The 27,161-nt window shown below is 42.2% G+C and overlaps 1 protein-coding gene across 1 annotated transcript in view; it reads right to left on the bottom strand.

The window, feature by feature from the left end:
* The window catches only part of LOC129711468 (A disintegrin and metalloproteinase with thrombospondin motifs 16-like), a 193,320-nt gene that overhangs the window by 21,822 nt on the left and 144,337 nt on the right, over positions 1–27,161 (bottom strand). Inside the window, exon 18 of the mRNA XM_055659092.1 lies at positions 14,663–14,789. Within this exon, the coding sequence (XP_055515067.1) occupies positions 14,663–14,789 (127 nt within the window). The remainder of the gene's footprint in view (positions 1–14,662; positions 14,790–27,161) is intronic.

The raw sequence follows: 27,161 nt of genomic DNA, 5'->3' as shown, positions 1-27,161 counted from the left end.
AATGGAAGGAAGGTCGGCAAAACCCCCGGCAGACCAAAGAAACGCTTCAAGGACAACATCAAGAACAGTCTGAAGAAATTCCACATCGCATCGAGCAACTGGGAGCACATTGCACTGGACAGGCACTCCTGGAGCAAATCTGTGCAGGAAGGAGCTGCACGTCACAAAATGGAACTACGTCATGTCGCAGAGACATAGCGACAGCATTGTAAGGAGAGAGAGAGAGAAAGGGCTCAATGACTACCAACCACCGCCAGTATCCACTGCCCACATTGCGCCAAGGTGTGTGGATCGCAGATCGACCTCAATAAACATCTGTAGACCCACAAGTAGACAACCCTATGGAGAGGAGAGGACAGTCATACTCGTTTCGAGTGACCGCCGATAATTATTCCAATGATGATCCAATAAACCATTTCAGTATGAAAAGCATCGGTCATCCTATTCTGTAATCCATTATTTAAATTGCCAGAAGTAGTCCCACCCACAAAATTAATTAACCACAGGCATAACTTTTTCGTTAGCATTGCATCCATCATGATGAGCAAGTTAAAACTTTGTTCTTGCTCTGGATTATCAACATTTGTTTCTGGATGGAGACAGGATAAAAAGTTATTTGTGGGTTGGAGTATTCTTGTTCATTTTAAGCAAAGTATCTCAGTGATGGCTGTCACAACAAAATGCATTACGCTTTGGTTTTGCCAATTGATTAAGCACAATGGTCTAGATATTCACATCATGACAAAAGTGAGGTTCAGCTGACTCCTGCCAAACACTGGACTGTACCAGTAACTTCAGCAGTGAATCAAAGATTTCAGGCAGGAAACTCCACTTCCAATATATTTAAAAAAAAATGCTGCAGGCACAGGAAAAACATTCTCAGAAACCTTAGACAATATCACAGCTGGCTGGCCAGCACAAAATCTGGTAAAACAACAATTCTCAAGATGCAGCAAGTTCTCAAGTAATGCCGTTTTTTTAGTGTGCTAGTTACTGAAATGTATCTAAAATCTTCATTTGAGTTCACTCAAAGTAGATCACTCCTGCAAAATTAAAATAGGACTTACATACACAGAGGTCAGTCTGTATTTCTGTTCATTTCAATGGTATGCAGCATATTTTATGATATTATTTACAAAGCACACAGATGCATTCAAGACCTGCAAACTCATACTTAAGGGCCACTTGTAATGTAACAGGAAGGTACCTTGCTCCTTGGTACTTGTACCTCGCAGGTCTTAAATGAGGATTACCTCAAAAAAGTCTACCTTGGCTTTAGTCACAAAAAGCCTGATCTTACCTAGTCCACTGTGCCAGAGTCCAAGTCATTTATTATCAAGCGGGTAGCTCCTTTTATTCTAAATTATACCTTCAATGTTGTTTACTCCCACAATCACTCGTTGCTATCTTTAGAACTCACGAGTCAGCATTCCAATTATTTATTAACTCACCAACTCTTGATGATGCCTCCTGCTGCCTATTACTTCCTTCCACCAATGTTTCTCCACAGTATTGACAGGGCTGCCAAATCTCACGCTTTTGAGCGCGAAAATCACGCATTTGGACAAATCCTCACGCTCTCACGCTGATCAAAAATTTATCACGCTCTGTCATGAGAAATTCTGTGATCAACGAAAATTTCAAAACTCATATAAACTGCATGGCCCGTGGGTGTTGGTGAGCCGGGGGTGAGGGAGGGATGGATGCAGAACCAGCGGTGGGGACAGATGCGGGGAGCCGGGGCTGGCGAGTGTTTGCGGAATGGCTAGTGTTTGCCGGGCTGGCGAGTCGCTCGCTGCAGCTCCGGCCATGGAGCAGCATCAGGGCAAGTCGGAGGCGCTGCGCCGCTGCCGTGAGAATCTCTGTGCCGAAGGGACAGAAATTCTCAAAGGGAGGAGGAGAGAGAGAGGGGAAGGAGACAGTGATACAGGGGGAGAGAGACTCTGGGGGAGAGAGAGAGAGAGGGGGGGGGGAGTGAGAGGGGGTGAGAGGGAGAGGAGGGAGAGGGGCAGAGTGGGGAGGGGGAAGAGAGAGAGAGGGGTGTGAGAGAGGGGGAGTCGGAGGCGAGGGAGATGAGAGGGCGGAGAGAGAGGAAGAGAGAGAGGAGGGCAAAGATAAAGAGGAGATAGAGAGAGGGGAGAGAGGGTAGAGAGAGTAATGGGGGGAGAGAGGAGGAGAGAGGAGGGTGAGAGAAAGAGAGCGGAGAGAGAGAGGGGGAGACAGAGAGGGGAGAGAGAGAGTGGAGAGAGAGAATGGAGAGAGATAGAGGGGGAGAGAACGAGAGAGAGAGAGAGAATGAGAGAGAGAGAGAGAGCGAGAGAGAGAGAGCGAGAGAGCGGGAGAGCGAGAGAGAGAGATGGGGAGAGCGAGGGGAGAGAGAGAGAGAGGGAGAGAGAGAGAGGGAGAGAGAGAGGAGGAGAAAGAGAGGGGGAGAGAGAGAGAGGGGAGAGGAGAGAGAGAGAGGGAGAGGAGAGAGAGAGAGAAGAGGAGGGAGAGAGAGGCGGGAGAGAGGGAGAGAGAGAGACGAGGGGGAGAGAGGGGGGAATGTGAGAGGAAGAGAGGAGAGAGAGAGGGGGGGGGGGAGAGAGAGGGGGGGAGAGAGAGGGGGAGAGAGAGAGAGAGAGAGGGAGGGAGAGAGAGAGAGAGGGGGCAGAGAGAGAGAGAGGGGGGGAGAGAGAGAGAGAGAGGGGGGAGAGAGAGAGGGGGGGGGATCCTGGAGAGAGAGGGGGGGGAGAGAGAGTGGGGGATACGGTGGAGAGGGGGGGAGGAGAGAGAGCTGCTTGCCTGAGTAATGTTCTCCGAGAGAGAGGAGAGGTGGGAGGGAATAGAGAGGCAGGGCTGCTAACTTGCATGCATTGAGCGTGAGAATCACGCACTTCGCCAAATTCTCACGCTGATTACAAATTTCTCTCGCTCTGTCGTGAGAAATTCTGTGATCAACGAAAATTTCAAAACTCATTTCAACTGCATGGGCCACGGGTGTTTGAAGCTGAAGCAGCAGCGGGGACAGATGCGGATGGGGAGCGGAGCTGGCGAGTGTTTGCCGGGCTGGCAAGTCGCTCACTGCAGCTCCGGCCATGGAGCCGCCTCAGTGCAAGAGTCCCGGGCCGTTGGAGGCGTCAGAGCGTTGCGCCGCTGCTGTGAGAATCTCTGTGCCAAATTCAGCCAGGTGACCGGCATGGATAAGGCTGCGTCTTGGTGCATCCTGGAGGAAAACCAGTGGTTGCTGGAAGTAAGTACCAAGCAGTGGGTAGATACGGTGGAAGATAGTAAACTTCAAATAGGAGTCATTGGAGAAGGCATCCTGCTTGCCTGCTAGTAATGTTCCCGATGTTGGGGAGGTCAGGACCAGGGGTCTCAGTTTAAGAATAAAGGGTAGGCCAGTTTGGACTGAGATGAGGACAAACTTTCTTCACACAGAGAGTTATGAATCTGTGGAATTCTCTGCCACAGAAGGCAGTGGAGGCCAATTCACTGAATGTTTTCAAGAGAGTTACATTTAGTTCTTGGGGCTAGTGAAATCAAGGGATATGGGGAAAAAACAGGAAAGAGGTACTATTTTTAGATGAACATCCTTGATCATGTTGAATGGCAGTGCTGGCTCAAAGGGCCGAATGGCCTAGTCTTGCACCTATTTTCTATGTTTCTATGCTTGAGTATATGGCAATATAACTCGAAGACTTGATTTTGAAGTATTCATGCATGGTGGATGTAGTCATAGAGTGATGCAGTGTGAAAACAGGCCCTTAGGCGCAACTTGCCCACACCTGCCAACATGTCCCAGCTACGCCACCTGCTTTTGGTCCATATCCCTCCAAACCTGTCCTATCCATGTATCAGTCTAACTGTTTCTTAAATGTTGGGATGGTCCCTGCCTCAACTACCTCCTCTAGCAGCTTGTTCCATACACCCACCACCCTATGTGAGGAAAAAGTTACTCCTTAAAAAGTTTCCTCTTAAAAAGTTTCCTCTTAAAAATACTTCGTACAAAAAATTGAAATCATACTTCTACAATGCACTAAAACATGATTTTAATACATCAAATTTCAAAAGGTCCCTAACCTGGGAGGGGGGGGACACCCCCCTTCCACACCTTCTCCCCCCACTCGGTTGTTTCACTCCCTCGCTGGTTACCCCCAAGGCCAGTTATCCGTGATTGCTCAGCCTCCCCACTTTCAAAAACGCTCCGCGGCCCCTGGTTCAGACGGAGAACACTGCCAGATGTGAGCGGGGAACTGAGGCCAGTTGTCCGTGATGTCTGGATCGCAATGCTCAGTGCTTCATGTTTTGGAGTTGGTTAATGTTATTGACTTGTAATTAGTCTGATTTGTAATTAGTTGACAAACCTTAATTTATTAATCCGGAATATCGAGGGGGATGGGATAAGTGTAATATTAAAATGACATGCAAGGTGTCCGGCTGTCTGTCACAACATACAGCCCCGATAACCCCATTATTTCCTTCAGTTAAATATTGGGAAGGTAGCACTATTGTCATTTGTCACTCAACTATTATGTTTGTTTACCTCACTGACTATTTCTAACCCCCCCCCCCCCCCCCCCCCCCCTCAAATTCCTTTGACAGGTTGAATAGAAATGTCTCGTTGTTTTATTAATTGAACACGTTGATGAACATCCTCAAGGAGCATAATCAGATGGAAACTGATTCAGATGCGATATTTAAGATCTTGTTCAAAGAAGGGGCATATTTTAAAGGAGTGACAGAGATACTTGCACGGGGAATGTGTGAGGAGATTATTATTTGTCTTTAGTATTAGCTTGAACCAGGACATCCGAAGATTCAAAGTTTAATATAGTAATTTTGCTGATACTGACCCCAAACAACCACATAATGAATATCATCCATTCCGGAGGTTTTACTTTTATGATGCCATTTCAACTTCGCTTGGATTTCAATCACTTCAATTGTAATTCAAAAGTAATGGGGACGGGGAGCATTGGAACAGAAATTTGCCCTCGGTACATATTAACTGTAATATAATAATGTATGCATGTTGGTAGGTGCAATCAAAACAAAGATCTTTTTTATCATTGTTGTGTTATGAATATCACAGAAAATATTATGTACACTCAAGATCACATTTAGTAGAATAATATTGCTTAAATATATAGTTACTGGACTTTGCATCTCAGAAAAGTCCCAGCTGAGAGGAAGACAGCAAAATACTGAAAGTATTGGGGGTGGAAATGACTTCAGGACAGTTTGTTAGGAAAATGAAAGAAATGGTACAGGATACTTATACAGCTGAGTGAATATAATTTTATGGATGATAAATTGTGTTCAACCAATTGATGATTTCTTTGACAAAGTAACTAGCATGTTAGATAACAAGGAAGCCAATGGATGTAGCAAATTTTGTTATACATAATTTGGTCTGTGAAGTGCCACATAAAAGATTACCACATTAGATAAGCACCTATGGACTTGAACGTAATAGGTTAAGTCCAGAGGGTCAGATATGGGGCTACGCTCCCTTGGGCTTGGTCTCTCGCAATTTCTCACTCTCAACTCTCACCCAATGTTGGCAGCCCTGGTAATGATCTTTTCCTATTGTGCTCCTGATTCAGTCTTCCTCCCCCGCCACTTACAGTGTGAGCGTTACCCGATTTCATCCATTGGATCTATATTGATGAATCTAATAGAAGAGAGGCCTTGCTTTGCACAAAAGGTACATCTTTGCAACATCTCTTGTTGTGCAGAAATCCTAAGGAAAGGGGTACACTGAATTTTGGGTGACAGAAAACCTGGGATCCCTGCATATTGCCACTTTAATATCTTTCCTGGATCTGAAGAATTCATACCCCAGTAGCTCGCTAAATATCATCTGATGGAAACTTTGACCAGTTGCTTGCAATGACTGAAGGCAAAACCTGAATATTGCAAGACTATTGGTTTAAGTTTGGTTAAAGGCAAATTGTGGAAAGTGAAAAGGGTCAGGGAGAGGTTTAATGAGTTTGTTTTCAAGCAAGATTATAGCCAAGAGATAAGGAAGTTTATGGGTCCCGGATGATAAGGGATAGGGGTGTGCAGCAATATGGTTGGTAAAATTAGAGATGAGATTGGTGGGGTGGGATGGAATGGGTTGTGAATGATATTACTGAGTTAGACCTAAGAATAGAGAGGCCAGGTGACTGTATGGTTGCTGCTTGGTTAGTACGTTGTGCGATGAGGCAGCAATTCAGAGGAGTGGGGCTGGGTAATCTGAATGAGCAAAGTAAATATGGGCCTCATGCCAAAGACTGAATCCAGCTACATATCGAGAGTGTGCACAATTGTCGTTGTAAAGAGAACGAGTACAAACATGTGAAAATGAACACCTCCAGATTCGGGGACAGTTTCTTCCCTGCTATTATCAGGCAACTGAACCATCCTACCACAAATATTGAGCAGTCCTGCTCAGACTTTACTGGTTTTATCTTGCACTAAACGTTATTCCCTTATCACACTGCAAATAGCTCTATTGTAATTATGCATTGTCTTTCCGCTGACTGGTCAGCACGCAACAAAAGCTTTTTACTGTACCTTGGTACACGTGACAATAAATCAAACTAAAACTTAGATTACTGTACACAGAGTAACATCATTCTCTGTGCAAATGACATGGAAATAATATCAAGTGCACAAGTGAATCTTGAAAACAAGTACGATGGAATCTCTGATTAGCACAACTCCACTCAGAAGTGATCGAGATTGCATCACAATGTGAGGCATCTGAATTCCTAGCCCTTGGGTTTTAATGATGATGGCTTCTATTAATTTCAACCTGTGCTCTCTTGTTCCACTTTCAGTGTTAATTTGAAAAGTTGGTTGGTTCAGATTTATATTTCTGGTATCATTCATTTTAAGATCACCTTTTCAAACAACAAAAATCAGGAATTAATTTACACTGCAAGTTGAATATCTGGAATTCAGGTTCTGGCAAATAAACATCCAAGCAATGAGGTTGAATCAGCCTAAGCCTTATGTGCCAGTTAAATTCCACAGCCACTGGCATGGTTATGAGGAAATTGAGCCGTACAGAGTACGATCCATGGTACTTTCAGCTTGTGTACACTGGGGAGAGAACAAGACTGTGACACAATGGAGGATGAACAAACTTGAGCAACGCGAGTCGGTTCTCAAAGGCAAAGAATGCCTGTGCAGCAGGATTAATATCTGAGGAATAATGGTGGAGGAAAACAGTGGGCGATAGTAAGCAGGGAATGCTAGCACAAGCCAAGGAGAGAAAGACAGAAATAGAAAGTTTGGGTGGGAGAGCAGTTAGACTTGGCACTCAGTGCTCGAATGTAGCAATGGGTATTAGATAGTAATAACAGGAGGCAGCTCTTGGGAAAGAAAACAGGAGTCTGGACAGCAGTAGAGGCCATGCTTTATCAACTCCTAGAATGCTGCTCTAGTGCCACACACATTTTAACTATTCACATTAGTGGGAGATTACCCAGCCCCACTCCTCTGATTGCTCATTCTTCTTTTGAAGGCCACAATACAGGTTTATAGCTACATAATGAATTAACCTTGCCCCACGTAGAGCTGCATACTACACAGTCACCCGTATATATGAAACAACGAGAAACAAACTCTAACAACAGGAATAAGCACAAGGTGCTAATGGTGATGGGGAATGTGGTGCCTTCCAGAATACAGGGAATGTTGGACTGAACTCTTGGCTGAATTGCTACTACTGGTTCTGCACATTGCTTTCTCACTGTTAGAGCAATCTGCAATAAGTTCCAGGAGGGAGAAGGTCATGGTCTGATTTAGGTTTCTCCTTCATAATTCAAACCATCTGTTACAGTGCTTTCTGAATCACATTTCTTCACAATTTCTACTTTTGAGGATCAACATTATCTACTTTTGGGAATCAAGAAAGATGAATAATGATTCACAGCCTTTATATTAATAGACTTGAAGGCACTTCCTAATTTAACCACCACTTACATCTATCAGCATTGCTCCTCATAAATGGGTATTAAGAGGGATAAAGGGAAATTAGAACCCAGGAATAAAACTCATGAGGCCAAATTACTGAATGGGTTGAATGATGCAGGTGCAAATTAGTTCTCGTGAACTCGGTTTTATTAGTTGTTTCAAATGAATTCCATTTTATTTCCAATCAGGGGAAGTTAAACTTGACAGGTCTTTGTAAAAACTGTAAAACTAAGGGTCATATTTCCACACAGGAACTTTATCAACAGCTGCAACACAGCAAACTGCTCCCCAGTGCACAAGAGCACCTGTCAGGCTGCTCACCCAGTGCCAAACTCAATCAGATCATAACTGGTACCAACGAGAGCCATCACTTTAAATTCCACACATGTACAAGTCTGATCAGTAGCACTGGTATTAACCTGGAGTAACTCAGCGGGACAAGTCGCATCTCTGGAGAGAAGGGATGGGTGACATTTTGGGTTGAAACCCTTCTTCAGACTTGAAACTGAAACGTCACCAATTCCTTCTCTCCAGAGATGCTGCTTGTCCCGCTGAGTTACTCCAGCTTTTTGTGTCTATCTTTGGTTTAAACCAGCATCTGCAGTTCCTTCCTATATACCACTGATTAATGTGACTGAAAGAAGCCATACAAAAGTCAGCAGATCTGATGTAATTCTAATATGCTTTTAATTAAAAGACCCCATTCAAAGCATTTAATTAATGTTTCATTTTCAAAGGTTGATTGTTCTGCTGTGTCTTTCTCGGCATCCCTCTTTCAATCCCCACCTTATTTTTTTGTTTCAACGTCTACAAGGAAATGCTGGGGTGAGGTTCCACATAGTTAAGCATTTTTTTCTGTCACAATGCATTGCTGGTAAAAGGTTGTGGAAACTTAAACTCAAATTACATTCAGCGCAGATCAAGTTCCCACGGTCTTTTATGCTAGTTTATTAAATGCTTCACAGTGAGGTTTCCCAGCCCACAGAGCTGGCCACAGCCTCAAGAAGAATTAACCTCCATTGCAATTTTTTACCTAAGTTTCAGAGGGGGGGTCTAAACATTAAACAATAAATCTGGGGGCATAAGGTCACACACAAGCATCTTTTATAACATTCTTGAATGTAATGTGTTATGGAAGGTAATTTGGCCACAATCATACATATTTCCTCATGACATTGAAAAGGGCCATTGCAGCCCATTGAATCAAAGCCGGCTCCCATTGCCCGTATCTTTTCCTGTAAACTATTCTCCCCACATTTGCATCAACTTCTACCAGATTCTATAAGAAGCATTGTACAGGAGGAAATTTAAAGGTCATAGAGAGAACTGGCAAACTCCACACAAATGGACTGGAGATCAGGACTGAACTTAGCTGGAGCTATGAGGCAGCAGCAGCAGCTTTACTAACTGTGTCACTAATTTCAGTGCAGAGTTTCCTCAAAGGAAAATTACGTTTGATAATCTTGAATTTTGTTTTAATTAATTAAGAGTAGGCCAATGAAAGAAATACAGTTGATGTCATTCTCATGGATATTAAAGAAATGAAAGGAAATGGAGTTAGTTCAGAAAGGTACACAGAGGTAATAGATCAGACATGATTAACCTCTGTGAAAATCATTTTTTACACAGAGAGTGGTGAATCTGTGGAATTCTCTGCCACAGAAGGTAGTTGAGGCCAGTTCATTGGCTATATTTATGAGGAAGTTAGATGTGGCCCTTGTGGCTAAAGGGATCAGGGGGTATGGAGAGAAGGCAGGGATGGGATACCGAGTTGGATGATCAACCATGAAAAAAAAATTGTTCGGCATGGACTTGTAGGGCCGAGATGGCCTGTTTCCGTGCTGTAATTGTTATATGGTTTATATGGTTATATGATCATATTGAATGGCGGTGCAGGCTCGAAGGGCCAAATGGCCTACTGCTGCGCCTATTTTCTATGTTTCTATGTAACCTGAATGGCAAAGCAAAAATGGCTTCAAAGGGATTTAATGAAGTACCAAATATTGTGCCAGCTAAGCCCCCGTCCCACTTAAGCGATTTTTTTCAGGCGACTACAGGCGAGTAGGCTGTCGCCACATGGTCCTGCGGTGACGCCTGTATGGTCGTTAGTGTCCTCAAGTCGCCTAAAGAGTCGTAACGTTTTTCTGGTCGCCGCTGGATTTTGAAATGTTCAAAACTTTTCGGCGACTGCCTGCTTGATGTAGATTGACGTAGCTTGTCCTCCAGTTGAAGGTGCTGTCGTAGGTTGTCGCCAGGTGACGTTGGTTGTCGCTGGGTGCTGACTTAGGTGAATTCCATTGGCGGCTACCTACGTCAACCTACGTCAACCGGTGACAGGTACTGGCAATTGGATTGCCTTCAATATCTTCAGTTGTCACCAACAGGGTCGTTGCTTGTCGCAGCTTGTCACGGGTGTCGTAGGTTGTCGTCTGTGTGGTCATCAGTTTCTGAAGGTGTGATCGTAGGTGGACGTCCCAATAGGTCGCAGGTTGTCAGTAGCTTGCCGTAGCTTGACATCGACCAGGTGGTAGGTTGTCGTAGCTTGTTGTAGACATTGTCGCGGGGAGGGGGGGGTCCAGCCACAGGTTTTTCGGCAACCTGCTACGACTGTGACAGTCGCCGGCATTTGCCGAAAAAAATTGCCAAAGTGGGACAGGCCCTTTAGCGAACTGACACCCACAGGATGAAATAGGCAGCACCAGCACAAATATAAAGTAGCACAGGGTTATAGCTGAGGTTAGTGTTTGGATTGGGGAGATGTTTACAAAGTTGTTTCCTGGATTAAAAAACAGAATTGCTGCTAATTTTGATGCATATTTATAACGAGGACTTGGAAATTTGCGGACAATGCGAGTATGAGAAGTTTAATAAATAGTGTGAATGATAAGAACAAACCACGAACCCACAGATTGGTGAAAAGAGCGGACCACCAGACAAATGAAACTCACCGCATTAGAGCGTAAGGCTAAGGTGGAATGAATGAAGAGTAAATTATATATAAAGATAAAATTGGAACCTACAAGATGATACAGCCATCTATCTAACTGATCCATGAGGAGATGTACACTTCCCTTAAGCATCCTCTGTTTTCTTTTCTCATCTGAATCTATCAGCATAAAATTCTACACCATCATTCCCCTTGCAGTTCTCCAGTGTCCCCTTATAGAAATGTAGAATTGTCTATATTATTTGTTTCATTCCCAAGTGATAGCAAGGTCCACACTCTCACACTTTTTGAATAAAGTTCCTTGTTTTATTTGTGGGTGACAAGCTTATATTGATGGTTTTGAGTTAAGTTTTTCTATACAAGGAAACATTATTTATATAAACACTCTATCAAATCCTTCCATCGTCTTAAAGCTCTCTCAGTTTTCATTTCTCAAAAGAGCATGCATCTGTTCCTTATTTCACTAAACAGATACTGTCCCATATATAAGGTATCATCCTTATGACTAAACTCTGTACTCTCTCTGGTGTCTCTCTATCCTTGTTTAATATGGCATTGAGAACTGTGCAAGTGAACCAAGGTTCAAGTCATATCCAGCACAACTTCCCTATTTATCTATTATTTCTATCCCTTTAGAAATAAACCTCAGTGCTTGCTTGCTTGTTCTATGGCCTTGCTAACCTTTCCTTTAATATCCTCCCTCATTCCAGACCAGAAAATAAAAACAGGGTGCTTGTTACAAGAATATAAATGTAACTGACAGTACCAGTCACGAGTACGGCCTATAAATACATCAAAATAAGACAGGAGTAAGCCAGTTTCTCCATTGAAAGACTCTTGCCAATCATCCCCATTCTGATCTCCCTCAGTCCCCCACCAACTTCCAGGCACAGCAAGCAACTTCCTGTGAGGCTTTAGATCTTTTTCTCTTCTACTCCCATGATAAATCAACTTTTGCATTTTAAAGACCATTGAAAATCGTGTTAAAAAGCTTAATTATCACATCATTGCAACAATACCAATTCTCAATGGAAGGGGGCTTGAGGGGTTGGAGGAAGATTGTCAAACAGAGCGGAAACTCTGTTGAAATAGGAGCTCAATTAAACAAAAGTTTAAAGGAATGGGAAATTTCTAAGACATCCCCAATGGGCTAAAATGATAAATTCTTTCCTCGTCCGATTGCCCCCATTAGTTAGGGCGACATGTTCAGGTAAAGGCAACATTTATTGACTATTTGTAGAAACAATGAACAGCAGATGTTGGTTTACAAAGAAGGACACAAAATGCTGGAGTAAGTCAGTGGATCAGGCAGCATCTTCGGAGAACATAGATAGGTAATGTTTTGGGTTGGGACCCTTCTTCAGACTATTGCCAGCTGGCCTTGAGAAGAAAGCTTAGTTTGAGCAGGAGGTTTGGCTGCTGCGTTTCTATATATGTTACCATAGAGGAGGTTATTTGGCTCTGAAGAAGGGTCCCGACCCAAAACGTTATCTATTCCTGAAGAAGTGCTCTGACCTGAAATGTTACCTATCCATGTTCTCCAGGAATGTTGCCCGTCCTGCTGAGTTACTGCAGCATTTTGCGTCTTTCCCTGATATTTGTCTCCTGTTCAAATCACAGGGACCATGGGCTAGGATTCCGCCACTGAATGTGCTCTAATCTGGGTGGCATTTCCTCCTGTGTAATGCTGTAATGGCCAATGTTTGAGAGATGGAGGACAACAGGTGGCAGTTTGCCCACTTTTTTGAAATTAAAACCTTTTCCTGTTTAGACATCAACAATCTGTGGTACTTCAGTCCCCAAATTTTGGCACGATCTCCTCAGCTGATGAATTAATGACCTCCCTTTAGCACCATCTGATACATCCAGCTGATCGCACCCGATAGTGAACTTCTCCCAGCCAGCAGGGCTCCTGCCGGGAGCCTGCTCTGTGTCGACAAGGAGCTGTTCCAGGAAGGCGGGTTTACATAGAGGTGGACCATGGTTCATGTCCAGGAGATGGACCATGCTTTCTTCCATTGTCCACCTCTGGTGAAATCAGGGAACACAGAAATCCCTACCTGGTGCACATAGTCTTATCCAGGTTTCATGGTTCAGGCACTCTTTCCACTGGGAATAATCCGAAAGAATAAAAGAAAGAATGGGCACTGTTCCATGCAGAACAGCCAACATACTCATACCATAGGAAGCACCATTAGTGGCCATTGAGGAACGAACTGCCGAAAATCATAGGGTTTATGGAACAACGCAAATGGAAGGCTTGGAACAGAGAGAAAACAATGTTGACCTAAAGAATGTATTAAGAGTGTATATACTTACTAAAGATTTTAATGGCAATGCACAAAAAATGGTGGACCTTTAAAATGGGGGGAAAAGATTGTTGCTGCACGATACTTTTTTCAACTATTATAGAGATTTGGTACGTGACAGCTTAGAGAACTAGAGACCACTCAGTAGAGCCTGCAGGCTGTGAGGATGGCATGTTCAAGACTGAAGGTGACCACGTGACGCTGAGTGTTACGAAATTACACTCCAATGGCCTGAACATTGCAGTTTGTCTTGCCTACTTATTAAGGTGAACCTTAATGGGATGGGGAAAGGTAGACAGAGCTGGCTACTAGCCACTTCATTGCACAAGCCAGAGTGGTTGCTGCCAGTTACTAAAAGTGGCCAAGAAATGCTATTCATATCAGCTGCCGGTACATTTTTAACTGTGTTCACACTTTAGGAACTCATAGATCTACAGCACTTCAACACCCTGCAGTTTTTTGGAGCCCTGGGGATTTGTGTAGTCTAACTGTTTTGTATCTTGAGAGTAATCTGACAGATGAAGCACTTTACATTTCCAGCGCCTTACACCCACAGATCCAGTCAGTTGGACCATTGCCATTATGCATCAGTCAGAAAGTGGTCCACTAAAGCTGAATCCACCACAAAGCTCACCATTACTAACCGACTTGTCAGAAAACATTTATCAGCTTTCGAACAATTTGTTCAATGTTTGCTATTGGACACTCCACATGGGTAATATTTCCAGCTCACTACTGTTATCTGAGGCAGTTCTCCAATATTTTATTTTTATTAATGGAAAAAGTATGCAGGACTGTCAATGGGATCTTAATCCACTCAGCTAGAGAAAGGGATCTATGGCAAATAAAGCAATTTGTAAATAAAGAAAACAGAAGAGAGAGGTTGGGCCATAGTTGGGAACAAAGGTTACATCAAATCAAAGAAAAAATACAAGCATAAAATACATTTATTTTTAGAAGTAAATTGAACATCTATTAAAAGATGAATTAAATTGCATGTTCAAAAATGTGCAGACATTCAAAGGAAAAGAGGAGAACTGGAGCAAATAAGTAAAGAACAAGAAAGAACGGAAATAACTGCTGAGTAATTAACTCCTAATAACATAATAAGATGGGAGAGGAAAATGTGGATGGTAATAACAGTACCAATCCTGGATTGTTTTCAAGAGAGATTTAGAGAGTTAGATTTAGCTCTTAGGGCTGAAGGAATCAAGGGATATGGGGAAAAAGCAATTGATTTTAGATGATCATCCATGATCATATTGAATGGCGGTGCTGGTTCGAAGGGTCGAATGGCCTACTCCTGCGCCTATTTTTTATGTTCTATGGATTGAATATTGCTAGTTATAAAAAGCATTTAACCAAAAAAGGTAAGGACTGAGACTGATCAAACTAACGGTGCACATTACAAATCAAATACCAACTTAGAGAAGATGAGTGTAGATGGGACCGTTACCTTGCAGGGCAAGCCTGGAGGTTACAAGAGGTTACTCCAGTGGCAGGCCGACTCCTTGAGTTGCAGAAGGAGAGGTTCACTTGTGCGCGGAGATCACGGTAACACGCCACCCTTGTGGTCATCTGACCTAGAAAAAACAAAGCACCTTTTCACACATTTCAATAACCTCAATGAGATTTTAAATGGAAAAGTGCTTGAAAATTTACAACAATTTTTAAATAGAATGACAATATTGAAAACATTTTGATACAATAAAAGTGCTCAAGAGTCGCAACGACTGCATCCATTGGATTGCAGGTTGGGATGCTGATCCCAATACCCACGTAAAGAAATAATGTTGGGCCTCATCAGTGTTTTGCCAGAAATCGCCAGAAAATCTTAATAAAACCAATTTAAATATTCTCATTGAGTAAGTTCAATAAAACTTTAGGTTGCATCGTTCCATTTCTGTGCACATGTTCACTTTATTACATTTATACAGGGGCATTTTTATTGCATCAACAATTAAATAGTAAAAGATGCAAGTTCAGACTTGGTGAATAGTGATTTTTCAAATATTCAATTGCAGTGAAGATTGAGATGAGATCATAGAACAGGATGAGATCAGGAACGGGTCCTTCGGCCCACAATGTTTGTGCCGAATATGATGCCTAGCTGAACTGATCTCATCTGCCTGGACATGATCCATATCCTTCTATTCCGTGCTCTTTCATGTGCCTATCTAAAAGCCTCTTAAATGCCACTAATGTATCTGCCTCCACCACAACCCCTGGCAATGTGTTCCAGGCCCCCAACTCCCTTTGTGTAAAAAGTAGCCCACACATCTCCATTAAACTTTGCCCCTCTCACCTTAAAGCTGTGGCCGCTAGTGCTGGACATTTCCACCCTGGGAAAAATATTCTGACTGTCTACCCCATCTATGCCCTCATAATTTGATATACTTATATCAAATCTCCCCTCAACATCTGATGTTCCGGAGAAAAACAATCCAAGTCCATCCCACCTCTCATAGAAACATAGATAATTGGTGCAGGAGTAGGCTATTCGGCCTTTCAAGCCACCACCACCATTTAATGTGATCATGGCTGATCATCTACAATCAGTACTCCGTTCCTGCCTTCTCCCCATATCCCTTGATTCCACTGGCCCTAAGAGCTCTATCTAACTCTCTTGTGAATGCATCCAGTGAATCGGACTCCACTGTCTTCTGAGGCAGAGAATTCCACAAATTTACAACTCTCTAGGTGAGAATGTTTTTCCTCATCTTATTTCTAAATAGCCTACCCCTTATTCTTACACTATAGCCCCTGGTTCTGGACTCCCCCAACATCGAGAACATATTTCCTGCATCTAGCTTGTCCAATCCCTTAATAATTTTATGTTTCTATAAGATGCCCTCTCATCCTTCTAAATTCCAGTGAATACAAGCCCAGTCGTTGCATTCTTTCATCATATGACAGTCCCGCCATCACGAAAATTAACCTCATGAACCTACGCTGTACTCCCTCAATAGCAAGAATGTCCTTCCTCAAATTCGGAGACTAAAACTGCACACAATACTCCAGGTGTGGTCTCACACTGCCACCCAGCTTTGTGTCATCTGCACATTTGCTAATGTTATTTTTAATTCATTCATCTAAATCATTAATTGATATTGTAAATAGCTGCGATTCCAGCACCGAGCCTTGCGGCACCCCACCAGTCACTGCCTGCCATTCTGAAATGGACCCGTTAATTCCTACTCTTTGTTTCCTGTCTGCCAACCAATTTTCTATCCATGTCAATATCCTACCCCAAACACCATGTGCTCTAATTTTGGCCACTAATCTCCTGTGTGGGACCTTATCAAAGGCTTTCTGAAAGTCCAGATACACTACATCCACTGGCTCTCCCTTGTCCACTTGGTGCATCCTCAAAAAATTCCAAATGTATCTCCATTGAGCTGAATCCCTCTGATCCAGATAGCATTCTGGTAAACCTCCTCTGCACCCTCTCCAAAGTTTCCACATTTTCCTGTAATTGAGTGACCAGAACTGCACACAATACTCCAAATGTGGCCTAACCAACGCTCCATAGAGTTGCATCATGACTTCCTGACTCTTCTAGTCAATGTGCCTCGCAATGAGGACTAGCATATCATATGTCTTATTTACCACCCTAACCACTTGTGTTGCACCATTTGTGAGCTACGAACTTGGGACTCTGTATTGCATCATGCAGACATGGAATTGTTAGAGTACAGAGATAAGCTAAAAAAAATACATTAAGGATCAAATTGAATACTTTGAAACATCAAGCATCCATTTAGCACTGCACTGTGATCAGAATGCTAATTGGTGAAATTATTTCTGACATTTTCAAATGAATGCATCCTTTGTGGCAATAATGTAGCTAGTGTGTTTCATAAAGTATTCAGGATGACTGAATTCCTTTTTCTTAAAGGGCACCATCTTCATGCAAAAGTACAATTAATTCTAATTTATATTTTCTCGTATCAACATTGAAGATTAAAATTGCAATTATGCATAAAGATATGTTAAGATTATTCCATGCAAAGTCCTCACAAAAGTTTGTTCGGAGGAGAATATATTATCAAGGAAAGAACAAAGGTAGACAAAAATGCCGGAGAAACTCAGCGGGTGAGGCAGCATTTATGGAACGAAGGAATAGGTGACGTTTCTTCAGTCTGAAGAAGGGTCTTGACCCGAAACGTCACCTATTCCTTCGCTCCATAGATGCTGCCTCACCCGCTAAGTTTCTCCAGCATTTTTATCTACCTTCGGTTTTTCCAGCATCTGCAGTTCTTTCTTAAACTTAACAAGGAAAGAAGATTGTTTAATAGATAGAAGCAGAATAGTTATAAATTGGTTATAAACAGGTGAATAACATTGAGGAGATATCTGAAGTTATAGAAAAGATGTAGAAAGATGTGGACCAAACTCAGACAAATAGGATTAACTCTGATAAACATCTTGGTTAGCATGGATGAGATGGTCTGAAGAGGCTGTTTTTGTGCTTTATACCTGTATAATCCATGTCATCTGTTTTGTAAGATTAGACGCGCAGAAACATATTCAGGTGTTATAAGATTACTTAATATCACCAATTGAGGTTGCTCGATAAGGAATGATTGTAACAAAGTTTCTTAAGTTGTTGCCATTTTAACAAATATGACAGTGGCTGTAAATAAATTATTGAATGCTGAACTAGGCTTAATAAGACAATATTGTTTTTTTCTCTGCTCCTACTTGCACTGTTTAAAATTTTGTGATAAAAATGATCTATAACATTATTGTTTTATCACAAAATGTAGTCTAATATAAATCTTATGGTATGTGTAATTTGCATTGTAATTTGCATCTAAAACAGTAATCCATAAATAATACCATAAATACAATTGTTTGTTTTGTTAACACAACGTGAAGAAATAGTTAGGACTTTATGCAGGAAAACTGAATAATACATTGTACAACAAAAATGCTAAATCGTGAAAAAAATCTAGACTAAATCTTGAGTATCTATTTTTTTTAATGGAACTAGTTAAATTCAGACACTGCTGGAAATTCTCAACAGTTCTGGCAGCATCTGTGAAAAAACATTATATATCTAGTCGATAATCATTCATCAGAATTAATGATAGGTTATCAACCCCCTTCTCTTTCCATATGTGTTGTCTGACCTGCTGAATATTTCCTGCATTTTCTATTTTTATTTCAGATTCCCAGTATCTGCAGTTTTAAACATTTAGAAGTTTAGAAATTACATTCACATATTTAGGAAAAGGCAATATTCAAACAAGGGGGATTAAATCAAATCAATTCTAGGGGTGCATATGTAGAATAATGAGGAGAACCAATGGATATTTAAGGCTGCTGCAATATTTTAGTTCATAGATCGGGCAAATTGACTGAAATCTCGTCTGGAAAGGTCTTCCTGGGCTTCTATGTTTTTAAACAGATATTGTTATGGAACTTCAGGCCAATTACAAATTTGCCTATAGATCCTGGTTAAAACAGCCTTCAAACTGAATGAAAAATTAGTCCTGTTGAGTGTTTACATTGCTTTTGTTTTACACGTGGGGTTTGGAAGATTTGATGGAATTCCCAAGCTGACTTTCACGGTTTATTGGAACCATTAAAATGTAATGTAAATGGACATCATGCATTCTGTCTCTTTTCTGGTCAATATATGGAACTTGACATTGAATACTCTATTTAATACAAACATTGAAATGAATAGAGGTAAAGCTTCAAATGGTTAGAAGTTGCATATTGAAGTGATTTTTTGCACAACTGATTTTGATTATACTTTTATTTTGAGACTTGCACTCATGCTGTTTTTTTCCAGTTGCACTGAAACGGCACTCACAAAACAAGTAGCTTTGATAACACTGGGGCCTCAGCACACATACAGTATATATGAAATGGGGGCTGTATCTGGTAATAACTGCAACATGGCAATGTGGAAGGAAACAGGGTAATGTAGGGTTGCACAGTAGCGCAGGGGTGGAGTTATTGCCTTACAGCGTCAGAGACCCGGGTTCGATTCGGACTTGGGGCGCTGTCTCTATGTAGTTCTCCCTGTGACCGCATGGGTTTCCTCCTACATTCCAGAGATATGCAGGTTTGCAGGTTAATTGGCTTCTGTAATTTTGTCCCTATTGTGTAGGATAGAACTAGCGGATGGGTGATCACTGGTCGGCATGGACTCCATGGGCCAAGGGGCTTGCTTCCACACCGTATCTCTAAACTAAACTGAAAATGAAATATAAGCCTTTTCATGCGTTTCAACACTTTAGATTTGTGGCAAGTTCTCAACATCACACTCCAAAATGCAGCCCATCTGATTCCAATCATTCCGCCCTCCAAATTGTTTCCCAAAATACCTGCAAGTGATCCTTTTATGTAGTTCAATTGCTGGGCCTGTTCTTGCTGATCAGCCCTGATTTCCTGTCCGTGGCTCACACTGTTACTTGCAAGTATATTAACTATTTTTAGAGGAAAAAGTAATCATGGTGATTGCTGCCATCTTAACATGGCATGAGCATAGACGCACAATCAAATGTCTTCATGAGTGAGACCACAAAAGGCAAAATGAGATAGATTTTACAGAGTTTGATCCTTTGGTGCGTAAGTCTGTTGATTCAAGGTACATGCTATTGTTCGTCTCATTACCACATCCTATAGATCACCCATTATGTGTACTGGAGTGTACACCCAGTAACAGCCCTGTCTCACGGTGCGAGTCCACCCACGAGTGATCCCGAGTGAAAGAAAAAATCAAACTCGTGGTTTTCTACGAGATTCCAAGTTTATGTTCACGAGTTTAAACGAGTTCCCACGTGTATGTCTAAGTTTGCCGTTTACTTCTCATTTCTGCGATGTACCAAGTTCCTCTCCCAAGTTACCAAGTTCCTCTCCAGAGTTACTCTTGAGCCAACAACGACTACTGACGTGTGGAAAAATCATCACATGGTAAAAATTCCTCCCATGTTTACATTTCTTAGGATTACGGAATCAAGGGATATGGGGAGAAAGCAGAAATGGGGTACTGATTTTGGATGATCAGCCATGATCATATTGAATGGCAATGCTGGTTCGAAGGGCCGAATGGCCTACTCCTGCACCTATTTGCTATGTTTTTATACCTTTTAAATGTTTTGACATGCATTTCAGGATTCCAGCATCTGTCTTTTCCAATATCTCTTTCACTGTATTTCTCTTGGGGTTTTCCTCTCTTTCCCCAACTCCTATCTCCTCCATCTGCCAGTCCATCTGAGTGTAGATATGAAGTTCTTCTTGGCTGTCTATGTGTATGTGTGGACTTTCCATTAAAAGTCATCCATGATCATTATCTCACAATCCTTCAGGTGTTTTTGCCACTCATTTTTCATCGAGTCATGGGTTCATCCAACACAGAACCAGGCTCCTCCGCCCACCATGTCCATTCCAACCATAGCCTTCCTGACCGTTATTCGAGTTCTGGCCCATATACTTTGTAAACCTGCCTCCGTCGTATTCTCAGATTACGACTACAGTACTTACTGGGTTGAGAAAAAAAATCATCAATGTCCTCTATTCCGCCTGCTGCTCACGTTAAATATACGCCCTTTGATGAGTTTAATTAATCTGATTATTGTCTGTCCTCATTCATTTCATTATACGTTCACTTGAGCAGCGTGTGTCACTGCTCCAGGGACCCGGGTTCGATTCTAACCTCCCGTACTATTTTATGGAGTTTCCCCCAAGTGCCCCCTTTTGCTCCCCGCACGCTGCATTGTTGTATGAATGCTCCCCGCAACACCTGCTGTGTTGTATGAACCCATGACTCGATGAGAAATGAATGGCAAAAACACCTGAAGGACTGTCACCTTCCCCCGATGTGTCGGTGAGTGGTCGAATGGGGCTCAGGTGGGAAATTGATGTGAACGCGGGCAGAAATGAGTTTGAGGTAAATGGGTGTTTGACGGCTGGCTCATTCAAAATCTTATTCAAACAAGAGATGGACACAAAAAGCTGGAGTAACTCAGCGGGTCAGACGGCATCTCCGGAGAAAAGGAATAGGCGACGCTTTGGGTCGAGACTCTTTTTTTCAGCGATGCTGCATGACCCGCTGAGCTACTCCAGCTTTATGTGCCTGTCTTCGGTGTAAACCACCATCTGCAGTTCCTTCCTACACTTATTCAAACAGGAATGCATTCAATCCCCCCTCCCCTCCCCACATAACGCATCAAACCTCTGAAGCAGTAATGTGAAAGGCACATAAACAAGGGAAGTGACCTGCCCTTGGAAATCTGGAAATATTGATTGTTGGTCACTCTATTCCAAAGGCCAAGGTGAGATTCCCACAGGTGTCTCCAGCATCAGGGGATCATTCCTGACAGGCAGACTTGGCAAACCTTTTTTTACTCACCTTTTTTTCTCTGTCCAGCTGCCGAGTTAATTCAACGGGTCACGCAACATTTCTGGAGAAAAGGAATAGGTGACGTTTGAAGGAAGGAAGTTTGGAAGGAAGGAATTGCAGATGCTAGTTTAAACCAAAGATCGACACAAAATGCTCGAGTAACTCCACGGGCCAGGCAACATCTCTTGAGAAAAGGAGTAGGCGATGTTTTGGGACGTGAGCCTTCTTCAAGCTAAGACCCAGCCTGAAGAACAATCTCAACCCGAAACATCACCTATTTCGTTTCTCCATAGATGCTGCCTGACCAGCTGAGTTTGTCCATCATTTTGTATCTATCTTTGGTTTAAACCAGTATCTGCAATTTCTTCCTTCAAACTTTTAGAGCAGTTTGTTTCAAGAAACAATCCTTCCAAAATTGCTCAAACTTGTTGCATTTGCCTCTTTAACTTGAGATGAACCACATTAAGATTACATCTGAGAAAGGCTTAACTCACTTTCCAAAGAAAACCAGGACAACTCAATGAAGCTGCATCAACTCAACATTGTCCTGCATTGAATGTTTGGTTTGATTGAGCTGCATCACTAAAACTGATCCGTGCCCTTCCCTTGGAGTTAGTAACACTAAAAGCCATGCTGTGCTAAGGCAACGGGTGTCCATTTGAACTGCATTTGTTCAAGGTCTGGCATCCATGATTGAAAGGCATTACTCACTGAAAATGAATTGTTAGATCACTGTAAAATTTTCCATTAAGATCGGACTAATCTTCAACATTTCACTTCTGGCACTCAGGCCAAACCCACGGGTTACTCACCAGTCACTATGGTAAACTCACAGGCTACTACGGTATTACAACGAGTTTAAAAGTTTCAAATTTTTCATCCAAGAGTAAATTTGACTCGTGGAAATCTTTCAACATGTTGAAAAATGTTCACGAGTTAACAAGTTTCCCGAGTACCTGCCGTTAGCGTTACGAGTCTCTAAGTTACGTCCCCGAGTTCCGACTTTCCCGCTACGTTAATTCTATGTGATTACCATGAGTTTGATTTGTTTTTAACTCGGGATCACTCGTGGGTGGACTCGCACCGTGAGAAAGGGGGTGAGTTGGTTTTGAAAACTGTGAGTTGGTTTTGAAAAACCCCATGGGAGCTGGAAGTAATGGTGATTATCATTTGGCAATTGCTGCTTACATTGATTGTCTGAGCCAAAAAAATATATAAGATACAACAATGGTAAACAAATCTAATACCTTCGGAGTCAGATGTTTAAGAAGGAACTGCAGATGCTGTAAAATCGAAGGTAGACAAAAATGCTGGAGAAACTCAGTGGGTGAGGCAGCATATGATAATAGAGGCTGCCTCACCTGCTGAGTTTCTCCAGCATTTTTGTCTACCACCAGAGCCAGAGGGTGGTTTCAACATGGCCCAGTATGTGTTAAAGCTTTTTAGAGTCACCTAAGCTAGTAGTACGATTAACACTGCACTTACAAACAGAGCACACACACTTTGGAGCAACAATTTAAAGTCAAGCTCTATCACATTTTATTTTATACCAGTTGGAATGAATGCTTTCAACTCCTAAAGTAAATGTATACTTCACTATTTTGCTTTTCTTTTCAGTAATTCATGCCAAAATTAAGGAAAACTCTGAATTTTCCTTAACCCTTGCTGAGAGGCAAAGTCACATGACACTTTGCAGAAACTTTGCAGGATTCTCTGACATGTAAATATAAAACCAGTAATAAATATTGATAACATTTCCCCAATGGAGCAGATGCCATATAAATATGGAACATAGAGAACAGTTGGGTCTATGTTTCTGTGCCTCTTCTCTGAATGCGAGACCAAAGTGGTTCCATGTCCCTGATCTTTACTCTTGGCTGGATGAAACTGTATGTTTTCCAGAACATCATTTTCTTGCAACAAAAAGAAACAACAAAGCTCACTGACCAACCACTACCCCACCTGCCAATTCTTGTTCTCATCCATCATGAGCAGCCAGCATAATCAAAGACTTATCCCACCCCAGTCATTCCTTCTTTTCTCTCCTCCAATCCTGCAGAAGATACAGAAGCTTGAAAGCGCACGCCAGACTCATGTACAGCTGCTTTTCCTCTATTATCAGGCTTCTGAACAGTCCATCTATAAGCAAGAATATTATCCGATTCCCTTCTATTCCAATGACATTGGACTTTATCTATGGAACTGATATGCTACAATAAAACGCTGAGAACTATATTTGAGTGTATTTTTCACTTTGATCTATCTATTGAACTTGATTGTGTTTATGTATGGTGTATCTGATCTCTTTGGATTGCATGCAAAACATAGCTTTTTACTGTACGTGACAATAATAAACCTAAGCCTAAATCATGTCATATAAATAAGCTGTGGTTTATAATTCTCAACTAAACAAACAAGATTCCATGTGCAATGCTGCTCTTCGTTTGGGAAGAAGTAATTAACTGTTTTAATTACCGTGCCCATTCACACACAATTCGCCAATCTCAATATTCTGTACACTTAATCGTGTGCCTTTTAAAATGAGTCAGCTTCCCAGACCATTATATGCGCTTTTTCAGTCTTTTTAAATCAGCAATTTTAATAAGCCATTTTATCCTTTTATACTGCACAGCAGCCAATGCTGACCCTTGTTCATAGTAAAAATGCAACAATACTACACTTGAACTTTGTGGAAAAGCTATTATTTGGTGAACAAAGGAGAAACCTTTCAAACAGAGTACTGTCAATTACTGGTTCACGAGAATTTGTGTTGCAAAGAATGGGGAAAGAAAAGCACGGATCTGACCACACAATAGCATGACCTTCACAATGTGCATATGAATGGAAGTGGAAAAATCAGGGTGACCATTCTCAATGGCGCAAGGCTATTTGTAAGATTGCTGTGGGTGTATGTGTGCAAGTCATTCCATAAGAACAATACCAGCTTGGTTCTGATTGTGAATATTGCCAAAGTAATTAGTGTGACAGTAAAACTTAGAAATATCCATCAATGTGCATTCCATTCATGTGCACATTGTGAAGGTCGTGCTATTACATTCATAATAAGGTGGATGAATTGAATGTGCAGTTCATAGTTAAGGAATATGATATAGTTGGAATCATCGAGACGTGGCTCCCAGATGACCAAGGCTGGGAGCTAAACATGCAGGGGTATTCGATATTCAGGAAGGATGGACAGAAAGGAAGAAAAAGTGGGGTGGCATTGCTTGTTAAAGAGGAGATTAATGCAATAACAAGGAGAGACATTAGGTGGCAACTGCGGAGAGCTTGGGGAGGCCCTGACCACGGGGAATAGTGGAGGAAGAGACTGACTTTGGTGCCTTCCCACACAGTGGGGAACTTTGATTCTGCTGTGTGGGGATATTTTATGTCAAACCCTATAGTGTGTTGTGTCCTGTTGATTTTTATTGTATGGCTGTAAGGAAATTCATTTCACTGTGCCATCAGTCACACGTGACAATTAAATCTATCTTGAATCTTTAATCTTGGATGCTGTAGAATCAGTATGGGTAGAACTGTGAAATAGCCAAGGGTAGAAAATGCTTGTTGGAGTTGTATACAGACGACCAGAAGGTTGAGGATAGCACAAAGTAGGAAATTAGGGATGTGCGTAGCAAAGGTACAACAGTTATCATGGGTGACTTTAATCTACATATAGATTGGGCCAACCAAATTGGTAGCAGCGCTGAGGAGGAGGTTTTCCTGGAATGTATACAGGATGTTTTTTAAAATTAATATGTAGAAGAGCCGACTACAGGGCAGGCCATCCCTGACTGGGTATTGTGTAATGAGGAAGGATTAGTCAGCGATTTTGTTGTGCAGAGCCCTTTTTGGCAACAATTACCATAATATGGTGGAATTCTGCATTAGGAAGGAAAGTGACATGGTTAATTCAGAGACTTGGGTCCTGAACTTAAAGAAATTAGACTTTGAAGGTGTGAGATGGGAATTGACTAGGATAGACTGGCAAATTATACTTCAATGATTGACGGTGGAGATGCAATGTCAAAGATATAAAGACCGTAAGGATGAACTCCAAAAATTGTTCATCCCTGTCTGGCGCAAAAATAAAAGGGGGAAGGCAGCTCAACCGTGGCTAACGATGGAAATCCAAGGAAAAGGCATATAAATTGGTCAGAGGAAGCAGCAAACCGGAGGACTGGGAGAAATTTAGAACTCAACAGAGGAGGACAAAACTGACTCTAAAAGCTTATTTAGATATGTAAAAAGGAAAAGATTAGTGAAGACAAATGCAGGTCCCTTACAATCAGAGACAGGTGAATTTATAATGGGAGACAAAGAAATAGCAGAACAGTTAAACTTGGAAGACACAAACAATCTCCAGAGTGCTCAAAGAGGTGGCCCCAGAAATCCTGGATGCATTGAAGATCATTTTCCAATGTTCTCTCGGCTCTGGATCAATTCCTGTGAACTGGAGAGTAGCCAATGTAGCACCACTTTTTAGGAAAGGAGGGAGAGAGAAACCGGGGAATTATAAACCAGTTAGCCTTACATCGTTAGTGGGGAAGATGCTTGAGTCGATTGTTAAAGATGTTACAGCAGCGCATTTGGAAAGCAGTGACAGGATCGGTCGAAGTCCGCATGGATTTATGAAGGGGAAATCATGCTTGACTAATCTTCTAGAATTTTTTGAGGATGTAGCAAGTATAATGGATAAGGGAGAGCCAGTGGATGTGGTGTATCTGGACATTCAAAAAAGCCTTTGACAATGTCCCACACAAGAGATTAGTGTGCAAAACTGGGGATAGGGTATTGACATGGATAGAGAACTGGTTGAGAGACAGGAAGCAAAGAGTAGGAATTAACGGGTCCCTTTCAGAATGGCACTAGTGACTAGTGGGGTGCCGCAAGGCTTGGTGCTGGAACCCCAGTTATTTACAATATATATTAACGATTCCGATGAGGGAATTAAATGCGACATCTCCAAGTTTGTGGGTGACACAAAGCTGGTTGGCAGTGTGAACTGGGATGAGGATGCTATGAGGCTGCAGGGTGACTTGGACAGGTTGGGTGAGTGGGCAGATGCATGGCAGATGCAATATAATGTGGATAAATGTGAGGTTATCCATTTTGATTGGCAAGAACAGGTAGGAAGATTATTATCTGAATGGTCTCAGATTAGGATATGGGGAGGTGCAATGAGACCTGGGTGTGTTTGTGCATCAGTTACTGAAAGTAAGCATGCAGGTACAGCAGGCAGTGAAGAAACCTAATGGCATGTTCAGATTCAGATTCAGATTCAATTTAATTGTCATTGTCAGTGTACAGTACAGAGACAACGAAATGCATTTAGCATCTCCCTTGAAGAGCGACATAGCAAACGATTTGAATTAAAAAAAAATAATAAGTGTCGGGGGGGGGGGGGGGGGGGGGGGGGGGGGGGGGGGGGGGGGGGGGGGGGGGGGGGGGGGTGGGGTGGTGTAGTGGCAGTCACCGAGGTACGTTGTTGAGTAGAGTGACAGCCGCCGGAAAGGAAGAAGCTGTTCCTCGACCTGCTGGTTCGGCAACGGGAGAGACCTGTAGCGCTGTACCCGGATGGTAGGAGGGTAAACAG

The sequence above is a fragment of the Leucoraja erinacea genome, chromosome 2 (genome assembly GCF_028641065.1).
Source record: "Leucoraja erinacea ecotype New England chromosome 2, Leri_hhj_1, whole genome shotgun sequence".
Taxonomy (NCBI): Eukaryota; Metazoa; Chordata; class Chondrichthyes; order Rajiformes; family Rajidae; genus Leucoraja; species Leucoraja erinaceus.
The sequence above is the reverse complement of the archived record's forward strand: the minus strand, read 5'-3'. Positions and strand labels throughout refer to the sequence as shown.